The sequence below is a fragment of the Salmo salar genome, chromosome 03 (genome assembly GCF_965601325.2).
Source record: "Salmo salar chromosome 03, fSalSal1, whole genome shotgun sequence".
Taxonomy (NCBI): Eukaryota; Metazoa; Chordata; class Actinopteri; order Salmoniformes; family Salmonidae; genus Salmo; species Salmo salar.
The window spans coordinates 85,260,291-85,273,181 of record NC_138293.1 but is presented as its reverse complement, the minus strand read 5'-3'; the positions used below and the strand labels follow the sequence as shown (position 1 = coordinate 85,273,181).

The 12,891-nt window shown below is 39.8% G+C and overlaps 1 protein-coding gene and 2 pseudogenes across 1 annotated transcript; all 3 read right to left on the bottom strand.

Moving 5' to 3' along the window:
* Positions 1–1,567: 1,567 nt before the first annotated feature.
* LOC145850299 (protein mono-ADP-ribosyltransferase PARP14-like) lies at positions 1,568–3,044 on the bottom strand (annotated as a pseudogene).
* A 285-nt stretch (positions 3,045–3,329) lies between these two features.
* On the bottom strand, positions 3,330–6,216 carry LOC106601834 (protein mono-ADP-ribosyltransferase PARP14-like). Its single transcript, XM_082973133.1, has 6 exons — positions 6,046–6,216; positions 5,856–5,881; positions 5,206–5,351; positions 4,368–4,430; positions 3,854–4,021; positions 3,330–3,619 (listed from the first exon to the last, which is right to left on the bottom strand). Exons 1-6 carry the CDS (start codon positions 6,214–6,216, stop codon positions 3,330–3,332), a joined length of 864 nt encoding a protein of 287 aa, XP_082829259.1.
* A 1,921-nt stretch (positions 6,217–8,137) lies between these two features.
* Positions 8,138–11,934, bottom strand: LOC145877511 (protein mono-ADP-ribosyltransferase PARP14-like; annotated as a pseudogene).
* Between the last annotated feature and the right edge of the window lie 957 nt (positions 11,935–12,891).

Below are 12,891 nucleotides of genomic sequence, written 5' to 3'. Positions count from 1 at the left end.
ATATATATATATATATATATATATATCATGCTTTATATGTAGTTCTCAGTCTGTAGTAGACAAACCAGTTTAAAATCTACAGGTTCACCAAATGGTTAAGTGATTATCAAGTAAGAACAGTCAGATTAAGTAATAGTAAACTGTGTTTTAATCAATTAGAAGACAATCATATCTAGTAATTTGAGCATTGCATTGTGAAGAGTAATTACTTTATGAACATGTATTATAGATGAATGTCACAACGGTCGATGAAAGGGGACCAAGGCGCAGCATGTTGAGTGCTCATCTTTTACTTTTAATGAAAGCACTTCACAAAGAAAACAAATGACAGCCAAACAGTTCTGTCAGGTATACTAACACACTAAACAGAAAGCAACCACCCACAAAACCCAAAGGAAAACAGGCTGCCTAAGTATGGCTTCCAATCAGAGACAACGAAAGACACCTGCCTCTGATTGGAAACCATACTCGGCCAAACATGGAAAATGAAACATAGAAATAGAAAACTAGAACAAATTCCCCTAGAAACAAACAAACCCCAAAACACATAAAACAACCCCCCTGCCATGCCCTGACCATTCTACTATGGCAAATAACCCTTTTACCTGGTCAGGACGTGACAAAAAAGTTACTATGATTTTGTGTGTTGTACTTAGTCAATTGAAAATGTGCTTAGAGTCTTGAAACAGCTTTTTTTATTATCCGTTTAGATTTTTGGACTAAGCGTTCTGAAAATGCACATACTGTACATGAACCAAAACTGTAAGTAAACACAGTGGATCCTGATTTATTGAGAAAAAAAAGTAATCTTGATTTGCTATATAATAAAAGAGATAACTATAACCACAGGGAAAGCCTAATATTTTTTAAAGAAGCAGATGAAAAGTTATACTCATGATAGTAAGATAGTAAATGCTCCTTTTAATGTCTAGATGAAAGTGATCAAGTACGCAGGATAAGCCTGAATGTCGTCGAATACAATAAACATGGATGGTGCTGTTGGGTCGTCTGTCACGCTGTCATAGAGTTGAGTAGTTGATTTGCTTTTAGCTGGAGGCACGATCATATCTTGTTGTCCTTCTGTGAAATCTCCGGTCAGAACATGGCACAAGTACATGTGCTTCTGCCCTTGGGAATCTGGGATTGAGTATGTGTCATCGGCAGAGTAGCTGGCCTCAAAGTAGGTGCCGTTTCCATACGCTGCCGCTGCAAAAAGTGATGACATTATTATCATCTCATAAATGATCTATAGACTTCTGCTGAGTGGTAGGAGGTGGTCAGAGAACTTAGCTAGCTGGCTAACTAGCGTTCATTATTTTAGCCTAACTTTCGTTGGTGAGTGATCAGCCTGTTGCAGATGTAGTTGCTACGTTAGTGGCAAAACCAAAATGAGTACACTTTCCTAATACTCATACCTGTTTATTATTTGATCTGATTTTGTACCACTCATATAAAAACTGACGTTTTTGGCCCTACTTTATAACTCTGGTGTTTGTCATTTTGTACATCTTACCATTTTTCCCAGCGTAGCTCCGATTGAACCCATTTGCGTTCATTTTATCTATGATTAGGGGGCAAGTTCCATGGAACAGCCTCTTCTCATTGTTCTGGTGACCGTTCTTGGAATCCATTTCTTGCTCTGGATCCTCTCAATCTGAAGGAAGGGGGAAAAACCACACATTCATATGCAAAAAAACATTGTAAAAGACTGTCAATACAGCTAGATGTCCTACCCTAATATGACCGGTTTTCAAAACGCAGATTAAGCCTAGATCTGGATTAAAAAGCACAACTCATTCCATTAAAAACATGGTCAAATGATTACACTATAACAACTGTAACCATTCCATTTGGCAGGCCCGCAAGAATGTGTATGTAACAAGGGGTGGAATTGAAGAGGATTGTGTGATTCTTGGTGATATGACAGTGGAGAGATCTCAGAGTTGTCTTTTTTAATTGCACCTAACTTTTAATTGCATTTAACTTGTATTGAAATACATTTAGCAGCAGACATAGATACCTTTAGAACAGTGTTTTGGCAAGTGGCCTGAAACAGGCCTAGGACCTCATCATGCTCAGAGGTTCCTGGCTGGATGGGGAAGGACTGGCATGAAGAGTTGTCTGGCATGGCATCCCAATACTGAGGAAGACTGTCATGAGCTGGAGAATACAGTTGAATAATTAAGGTCAGACAAACACACTGGCTTTACATTGTTGTAAATTCTTGTTAGTACTATAATGGGAATACAACAGTGGGAATTCTATCCTCATGTGTATGCAAGGCTTACTCCCAACCAAGAGGACCATAGCTAATGAGCAAGCAATATCAAAAAAAAGTTATTTGAATACGCATACATCAATATCAATCTAAGCCAATCATAAACTCCCAAGAGAACACTTTAGAGAATGTGAATGTGGTGTACTGATTTTGTGAAAATTGTTGATCAAGTTTACATGGAAGGCCAAAAGGATAGGTACCTGCTTTGTCAATGCGTCTGATATCGAGGCTGTTGCCATGGTTATCTGTCGCAGGCCCATTTGGCAGGGTGACCTTGTACATCCGACCTTGCATAGTGACCTTCACATGCTGCTTCTTGGTCTCATTTGCCTGCTCCAGATGGAAGTTGTGGATGAGGTCGAAGCTTTGGTACTGCCCCCCCCCCCCCCCCCCCCCCCCGCTGCTGGTACTGCCTTTCCACCACGGTGCTGGCTAGCTCAGCACTCCTATTGAGTTCCTCTTCACTACGGATCCTTTGGAGCATCTTCTGGATTTCAGAAGTAACTTTGAGCACATCTTTGGTGATGCCTTCTATAGTCAGCTTGGCTTTAGATGACTCCTGTTCCACTCTCACTTCCATGGTGTTGATCATGTTACTAATGCGCTGGCGGTCAGAAGTGGTTCAGTTGATGATGGCATCGTCAGTGATGATGGAGCTGTCTTGGTCCTTCAAGATCAGGTCCTTGACCCAGTGCTTGGCTTCATCTACTTTAGCCTGAGAATCCCCACAGATGAGGAAACAAGCCGGTTCCACTTCTTTATCCATGAAGACAAATCTCTCATGCTTTTGTGGCTTACCACCTTTACTCCTATTGAAAATTGCTGTAAGAATATGAACAGATTGTAACAGATTGTAAATGCAAGTCTCAGTTAATGCAGCTGTTTATCTAACTGTTTCTGTAAAAAAATGTAAACAGAAAACAAACAAATTGACATTGAAAGTGTTTAAGTAATCATGCAATATATAGAAATACATGTTTCTTGTAAAATAGAATGAAGAAACTTAGCGAACCAAAAATGTTTATTAGATATATTATGCATTCGGTATATACTAAAGGCATTCCATACATTTTATTTTGGTGCCAATCTTTTCAAAGGCTTTAAACAGGCTGCCTTGATCTTGAAGGGCAGTGCCCGCTTCCTGTGCATCAGTGTCCTCCTCTTCCTGAGCATATGTGCCTTCCTTTTTCAGCATACTGTTGTAAAATTCAGTCAGCATGGCACTCTGAAAGATGACAATCCGGACCAGCCTCAAGGTGTTCACTGACTTCTTGCCCACCATTTCCACTAGCGCATCGAACATGGCGTCTGCCACCTGGCTCACCTGTACATTGCCTTGTCCTTAAAAAAGTATATATGAATTGGAATTCAAATGGAAATTGTAACTGTTTGAATTAGAAATGGAATTCAATATAACACTACTTTGTAAAGGTTCATACATGCTTATAAGAAGTAAAAAAGCCTTAGGCTTTAAGTAAAGTGTTATTCTGTCTAACAAATGCTATATCAATGTTATTTGATATTTCTCCTATACTCTTTATACAGTCAGTCATGTTCTCTGTTTGTGTGACTCACCTGTGCCGAGAGCAGGAAATGAGATGGATTTCAAGTCTTTCCTTGCGCACATTTGAAGTGCACCCTTGACACACTTGTGGATGTTCTGAGGGTCACTGATGCCAACCAGGTGAAGGATCTTCTTACTCTGCAGTTTGCCTGGCTCGGTCAAAATCATTGGCTGGTCATCTGGAAATATAGCTTGTGGGTCATTAATTTAATATAACACATGCTTCATACTGCACGCAGAGACATAAAGAGTTGACTCTCGGTAAGTAGAAATATGGCCTAATTGCCAGAATCTTGACTTTAATAGCATATTTAGATTCCATACAAATGTGTATGTAATTCAAGAAAAATAAGGGTATGTTTTGAATTTTAGAAGGGACCAGCATTTCCCGGACCAGCATATAAGTGGCAGTGCAAACTAATTTCTCAAATCAGAACCCAATTTTGCCACATGGTTGCATTCATGCAGAGTTTTGGGGTAGAATGTTTTCAAAATAAATAATGACAAAACTATAACTGGTTTTACTGAGTTGTTGACATTCTGCCTCCACAGTAGGACCAGCTGCATCCAGAATGGCTTTCGACAGCCCTGGAGAAGAATAAGAGAAGAATGTTTTTTTAAAGTACACACCTCTACATGTATTGGTCTTGACTGCATAAATGACGTCTTTCCTAACTAAGGGATGGCACACTACATTTCACTATAATGACCAAATACACTGAGTATGCAGTGCCAATTATTTGGAAAATTACATTATTCTTAAGATAGGGTCAGTCAAGCTTGTCTTTTGGAGTCACAAATATTGGTATCTTCACCTCTTGACCAGGCAGGTTGTTACTGGAAAATACATTTTGGTCCCACTTTTTTGGGATGATCCCCTATAGATGGTCAAACTATCAATAAACAATCAACTGCAACTCTAAAAATATGCAACAACTTAGGGTTAAGGTTATTTGATAGTCATTTAAACAGTTGAGAGTCAGTTGAGCAGTTTGCTGATATAATTTGAACATAAACCGTCTCTAGGGTAATGTTCAAATAAAGTGGGAGACTTAATTCTCAGTTACTAACACAGCTAATTAAGATTAACTACACTGTTGCACATTATAGCCTACTGGGCACAGAAGTCAATTCAACGTCTATTCCACGTTGGTTCAACGTAATTTAATAAAAAATACGTAGAAACAACGTTGATTCAACCAGTGTGAGCCAAGTGGGAGGTGACACAAATAATGACTTGCTGAATCCAATGCATATTGAATCCCAAATAAAACCTACTGATAAAACCAATAAAACAGCTGTTGTTGAACGTTTAATCTAAAACAGGGAACCTCAGGTGAGACAGAGGTAAGGTTGGATGTACCTGTCTTAAGGTTGAAGGTCTTATTGGTGGAGTTGATGATGACGTCAGTAGTCTCTTTGGTTATGTCTCCTGTGACGACCTGTATAACCACCCCTCCCATCGTTGTCTCATGCATCCCTGAGCTTGAAGTGATCTTAGAGAAATCCCTAACGGTAGGATATAAATGGTGTAAAAGCTGATAAATTATAGCAGATAAATCATCTTTGACTTCAGAAAAGAATAAGCTCCTCCTGCTAAAAATCAAGGAGGAGAAAGTTGGCATTGTGTCAGACAGTGTAATACCTTAGTGTTTATATTGATAGTCAACTGAATTATTGGAACGTAAACATTAAAAGGCTTTCAGCTCTGTAGACACTTCTACAACTCTGAGAAAAGATGCGTGCACACAAACTAAACTCATTGATCGGGATAACACATTTAAAAAAATTACCATCTGCTTGGTCATCTCTAAAACTGAGGGTTGACATGAGATTTGATCACTCCGTAGCATCACGCTCAATTTAGTAAATCTCCAGATTTTCGTGCTAACAGCTGCAAAACGACTTAGGATCAGGTTCGAACGAGTGTTTGTTATGAGGATTATATGAGCTGCACCTTTACCTTGTTGAGTGGATGCTGAGCCCTTTGAAATTGCAGACTGGGTCATGAACCTTTTGTTAAATTCATCAGTGATAGCCTGACAGCGAAACAGAGAACATTATAAAATACTAATTCAATGCAATACCATTTGACCAATTCAACTGCATTCACATATGACTTATTTTATTACCACCTCCTGGTTATCAAATGCCCTCTAAACATTATTGTGTATATTTAAAGGCACTCAATTTAGCCTTATACCTTGAAAGTCGGCACATCACTTGGGTGGAGGATGAGCACCACCTCCTTCAAATGCTTGGGGTTCATCTTACTGCTGAATTTGAGGACTTTATCCAGGACAAGGAGGCCATGTATGTTGAAGCTGTCAAAATTAAGACAGCTTGTGTAGTCCAGCTGGTTGATGAGATGCATCTGGTGAACAATGACAAGACAGTCCAGGCTATGGAGGAAATTGTGCCGAATGAGTTTGGGAACCATGGGGGAAATAATCTGCAACAGCATCTGGCCTTATCCACAGAGACCCATTATTATAGATGGGAGCAGAGCACAAGTGGGTCAGAGAGAGCGCAGACCAAAGAGGGGCTGACCATCACGCTGATAAAAGGAAACATCCAAGATGCTTTGGTAAACTTATCATTATGTCTTTGCTCTCTTTTATAAATGTCAATCTTACTAAAATCAAATCAGATAATTATTTTGAATAGTCTGGTATAGTTTACCCTAATCATCATACATGTTTACTTGTGTATATTATATCTCTGGTTATCCCTTCGTTTAATCAATAGTTAATTTTATCCATCTATGCAATTAATTTCCTAACTAATCAACCATGCAACTAGAATGCTTAATATTCTTATTTACAGTGCATTCAGAATGTATTCAGAACCCTTAACTTTTTCCAAATGTTGTTGTTACAAGCTTATTCTAAAATTGGTGAAATAGTTTTTTCCCCTCATCAATCTACACAATACCCTATAATGACAAAGCAAAACAGGTTTTTAGAAATGTTTTCAAATGTATAAAATAAATATATATCACATTTACAAAAGTATTCAGACCCTTTACTCAGTACTTTGTTGAAGCACCTTTGGCAGCGATTACAGACTTGAGTCTTTTGGGGTATGACACTGCAAGCTTGGCACACCTGTATTTGGGGAGTTTCTCCCATTTCTTCTCTGCAGATCCTCTCAAGCTCTGTCAGGTTGGATGGGGAGTGTCGCTGCACAGCTATTTTCAGGTCTCAGAGATGTCCGATTAGGTACAAGTCTGGGCTCTGGCTGGGCCACTCAAGGACATTCAGAGACGTGTCCCAAAGCCACTTCTGCGTTGTCTTGGCTGTGTACTTAGGGTCGTTGTCCTGTTCGAAGGTGAACCTTCGCCCCAGTCTGAGGTCCTGAGCGCTCTGGATCAGGTTTTCATCAAGGATCTCTCTACTTTGCTCCGTTCATCTTTGCCTCGATCCTGACTAGTCTCCCACTCCCTGCCACTGAAAAACATCCCCACAGCATGATGCTGCCACCACCATGCACCTGTGCTCAATTTAAAATCTCATAGCAAAGGGTCTGAATACTTATGTAAATAAAGTATTTTAATATTTAATAAATGTGCAAACATTTCTAAAAACCTGTTTTTTGCTTTGTCATTATGAGGTATTGTTTGTAGATTGATGAGGATTTTTTATTTATTTATTACATTTTAGAATAAGGCTGTAACGTAATGAATTCTGGAAAAAGTCAAGGAGTCTGAATACTTTCTGAATGCATTGTATCTGTTTTTGACTGAGGTTGTTGTGAATACAGTCGGTGATGACCTGATACTGGATAATGGAGCAGTCTCAACTGCACTCCTTAATGCTGCTGGCCCCGAACTTCTGGAACTGATAAACCAACATGCCACTGCTGGCAAGGTTGGGGAAGTCATCATCACCAAAGGCTGCAACCTCAAAAGCAAGCTGGTCTTTCATACCATTGCTCCTAGATGGAGTAATGGACAAGGAGCAGCACAGAAGGTAGAATGCTGTCTAACTCTGACTGTCTACCTTCACTGAAACATTTACTGGAAAACCATATTCTTAGATGTTGTTCCTCAACTGAGAATTAAAATGTTTCTTTGTATTTCACATACCATGCCAATACAATGTAAACACACAATACTATTCAAACATGCTCAATGAAATTACAAAGATTTAAACAAGTTTGCAGCAATTCCTTTATGATAAACATGTCTACCTGACATCTTGCAGACATTGAGTGAGATCGTGAAGAAGTGCTTGGTTCTGGCGGAGCAGCAGCAACTAATGTCAGTGGCCTTCCCCACCATCGGCACAGGAAACCTGGGCTTCCCCAGAGACCTGGTGGCCTCTCTTGTCCTGGAAGAACTTCTTTGCTCCAGGTTCGGGGACTTGCAAAGTATCAAAGTATGTTGACGATACTAGGTCTTTAAATAAGGTCAAGCAGTCAGAGACATGGACCCTGATGCCACTAAGGCAAATGGCCCCATCCTGGAAAGAAACCTTTACTCCACCTTTGACTATATCGGACCAAGCACTCTTTTTTTCTTGGATGAATTTGACAATGACTTAATCTGAAGAATTTCATCAATTTCATCAACTGGAGCATTTTGAAATAAGAAGCCACCAAGTTCCTTTTGCACTGAATTGACAATGTCCGTATTGCCAGCCACTATCACTTTTATATTTGGATGGACACCAGACGTCTTCACCATGAAAGCCCTAGACAAATTGTTGTATGTTTTTTCCAAATGGGAGGTAAGGTCCTTCCACCCTGACATCTCCAGGACATTAGAGTCTTCAATATCTATGTACTTGGAAAACAAACATTTTTCAAGTTGGCTTTTTGCTTCACTCAAGGCCAGGTCTGAGACAGCCAGGAGTTCCACTCCATTTCTATCTATTTCCAGTGCTGCATTAACACTCTGTGACGTGAAAAGAGAGTTGCTAAGCTTTTCTTGGTCTTCCTCCTGCAGAAACTCAAGAACATAGTTGCTCACTTCCACCTTCTTCCGTTTCAGTGCCGACACCCCATCTATAATCTTCCTATTAGCACCCCACACCTCTTGCATTAAGCCTGTTAAGATCACATTCTGGCTCTCACGGTTGTTTGCTACTCTCATGACGTTGGCCTGTGGGTAAGGTTTATGACCCCCCCCCCCCCCCCATAAATACCTTTTACCACTTCCCCTCTCGGAGTCTACTGAAGGACTTGAATAGCCTGTGTTAAATATAGAGAGTCTGGGAACATCAAACAAATGGGGAAAGGTACCACATATTTTGTTAATAAAACCAGTTGGAAATATGCTTGGGAACGTAATGAGTATGTATGTCAGTTCGGTTGTCATCTGAGACATTATGACTGATGACAGGACGACATAAACTGTATCTGAGAAAGTATACACCCTCTAGTTATCAGAGTCACATGGAATTGTTATGCAATTGAAATGTTTGATATTGAAAATGTTTGTTAGGAGATGAAATGTAATTTTAGCTTCCAAATGAGAGATTTGGGTTTTCATAAGGAAAGTGCCCTGCTCAATCAGTGGCCAACCCTGTGAAGAGACAGGGGTTATAAACGATGAAACACCTCCCTCCCCCTCTCCACTATATAAGCCTTTGACGAAAAGATAACCAGTGGTTCCAGTACGGGAGGTCTGCAGCCTCTACGTTAGAAGGACACACGTCAAGTACAGAACTAAGCCAACCTCGGCGTGAGCTCTGGTATGAACTGGTATGAACTTTGAGCTTATTCACTACAGAAGTGCTACTTCCTAGCCGTTGAGTTAGCAGCGGCCGCTGCTAACGTGGGTTAGGAAAGGACGGACGACGGATCCAGTCTAACAACCAGACGAAGATACCACCACGTATCCAATGGACCACCATTGACATTCTTCCGAAAACAGGGAGATCTGTTGGCCAACCCGGCCAGCATCTACGACCAATCTACCGAAGCGCAGCTCAGAGTAAATATTTATTGCATTTTCCTTTTCCAAATGGGTGGTAATTTAGAATGCATAAGATAATGTATTTATGATAGCATAGCTGCTGTTTCTCTGTTCCTAAATCTTCCCGCTCTTTCATTCAAGCCCAACCCCCTTTTCTTTGTGTAACCAGCCGTCATATCTGTTCCGTCTACCGGGACGTTTTCTGTATGACATCATTGTATTCTGTGTATTTGTAATTCTGTGTGATTAGTTAGGTATTTAGTAAATAAATAATTAAACCCAATTTTGTATTGCTGATTCAACTTGTTAGCCAGGGTTCGTGAAGATAGCCAAGAACTTACAATTTTCATTATGAGACTGAAAATAAAACAAGGGTTAATATTGACTGCTATCGATGTAAAATATTACAAAGTATTTTAAGAGTTTATTCGGAAGATAACGGCTCTATAAACGTTCTTCCGTGGTGCCCCGACTTTCTAGTTAATTACATTTACATGATTAGCTTAATCAGGTAATATTAATTACAGAGAAATCATTTTATAAGTTAGCATGTCATATCACTTAATCCGGCATAGCCAAAGACACTACACTATCTTCAGTTCTGGGTATTCACCTGCAATCTTGCCTTGCAGACCATCTTGCGAAATTACATGGTAGGTTGATGGAGGCAGGTGGAGCTCCTCTGTTTTGCTAGTCTTCTCCCTCTCAATTATTCTGGCAATCTTGTTCATGATTTCATTTAGTTACTGACTGAGCCTATCTACTTCATCTACCAAGCACACCACTATGAGTGCACCTTTGGCCTTATCAGGAACTACAACCACTGCCTCACCAGACATTGCCTTGCAGATCTCCTTTTCAGACTCCTCCTATGCACAGTCCTGTACATGCAGCTCCAAGGATTTGAATTTAGACAAGGCTTGACATCATTCTTTTTGAGTAGAGATTGTAGGGGCCTTAACTGGACAGTATGGTGTTGCAGGTCTACTTTGCAGAAGTTTTCCGCCATAATCTTGTTGATGGTCACAGTAGCTTCCTGCTTTTCACAAAAGTATCTCCAAATGGACTGGTCGATGTTCTCAGTGAAGGCAGCTGGGAGTTTCAATGTGGGTTGATCTTTGTCATACAGGGCCTGTGTCCAGAGATTCATAAAATGGGAAAGCTTTGATAGGCTGCTTCTCATCGTGGTGCTTTTTTGTGACTCTGTGAACAGCTAATTACACAGAAATATTTGTCAATATATCATCCTGCATTATGAAAAACTCTGTCACAACATAGAATATAAGAATGACCATTTACCGCGTCATTCTTATTGGTCCTCTTCACACATTTCAATGTCGACAACTTCACCTTCTTTTTCATAGTACAGAGGGAGATGGTCTGAACTGTAATTTGGAGGTATGTTTTCAACTTTCACTTTTGCTGTGACTTCCAGTAGCTTTACTGATAATTCTTGCTGCTTGAATATCTTGTGGCTGGTGCAGTTTGAGATAAAGTACTCAGTATCTGCCAAATAAGAACAGGGTAGATTATGCGCTTAAGATATTGCTTAGGTTTCAATGACTGAACAAAGATGTGACAATAACAGGGACACTACACCACCCCCAGCCCCCAGTTGTATTGTTTACCTTTTACATTTTGGAAAGTCACTACAGCCATACTGATGTCAGGCAGGATCTCCAGACTGAATCTCTGTGATGCAGTAGGAGAAGCTAAGGTTTGGGCATTCATGATGTTCTTTACCAACATTCCATAAATGCCTAGTTCATACTCTCCTGAATGTTTCCCAACAATGCTGAGGTGGATTGCAGCTCTGTCTTATCTGTTGCTGCACTTGCACTGTCCTCAGGACAGGCTGTTTCTCCATCCCCACTCTCAGGTAAGTCTTTTGGAACAACAGCAGCTGAGGATGAAATGTAAGCAATGCATATCAAACAGGCTTCAGTCCAACGTGGACAAACAAAAGTGGGCACAGTTAAATAGTAAACAAATGAAGACCTGGAAACTTGACACACAGTAGGAAAAAGAAACATGGAAACAGGATGTGGCTTTGCTGTACTTGAATATCAACAACTATATTAATGACAGAAGGTTGTAGCTACCGTAGCTGTATCTGATACGCCCACACAAGATGACTTTGGGTTTTCTCCAAAATGAGATGAAGTTAGCCATAATGAATTTGTTGTTTTTACAGATTAAGTACTGCACCTATAAAAATGTAAGATTGTGTGATTACAATCTCAGTAAAGGTATAACAGTTGTAAGTATTATGTAACAATATGCATATGGTGTAGGCCCAAATTACACTTTACCTGCCTATGTAACTGCCATGTGAATAGGTTACATAGGCCTAGGTATTATGGGACACTAATTACTAAGTGGGACCAAAATTATATGTATTTCCCAAAGCCTTAATAGCATTAAATTCAAGATTTCAAGTAAATGCATTAGTATCTTTTCCCCAAAAACATAGCATACGGGTGGGCCACAGCAACTAGCTAAGACAACAACCCATATATTACCGGTCAAAAGTTTAAGAACATCTACTCATTCAAGGGTTTTTCTTCATTTTTACTATTTTCTACATTGTAGAATAATAGCGAATGCATCAAAACTATGAAATAACACATATGGAATCATGTAGTAACCAAAAAAAGTGTTAAACAAATCAAAATATATTTGAGATTTGAGATTCTTCAAATAGCCACCCTTTGCCTTGATTACAACTTTGCACACTCTTGGTATTCTCTCAACCAGCTTTGTGAGGTAGTCATCTGGAATGCATTTCAATTAACAGGTGTGCCTTGTTTATAGATAATTTGTGTAATTTCTTTCCTTCTTAATGCGTTGGAGCCAATCAGTTGTGTTGTGACAAGGTAGGGGTGGTATACAGAAGATAGCCCTATTTGGTAAAAGACCAAGTCCATATTATGGCATGAACAGCTCAAATAAGCAAAGAGAAACGACAGTCCATCATTACATTAAGACATGAAGGTCAGTCAATTCTGAACATTTCAAGAACTTTGAAAGTACTCAATTGCAGTTGCAAAAAAACATCAAGCGCTATGATGAAACTGGCTCTCATGAAGACCGCCACAAGAAAAAAAGACCCAGAGTTACCTCTGCTGC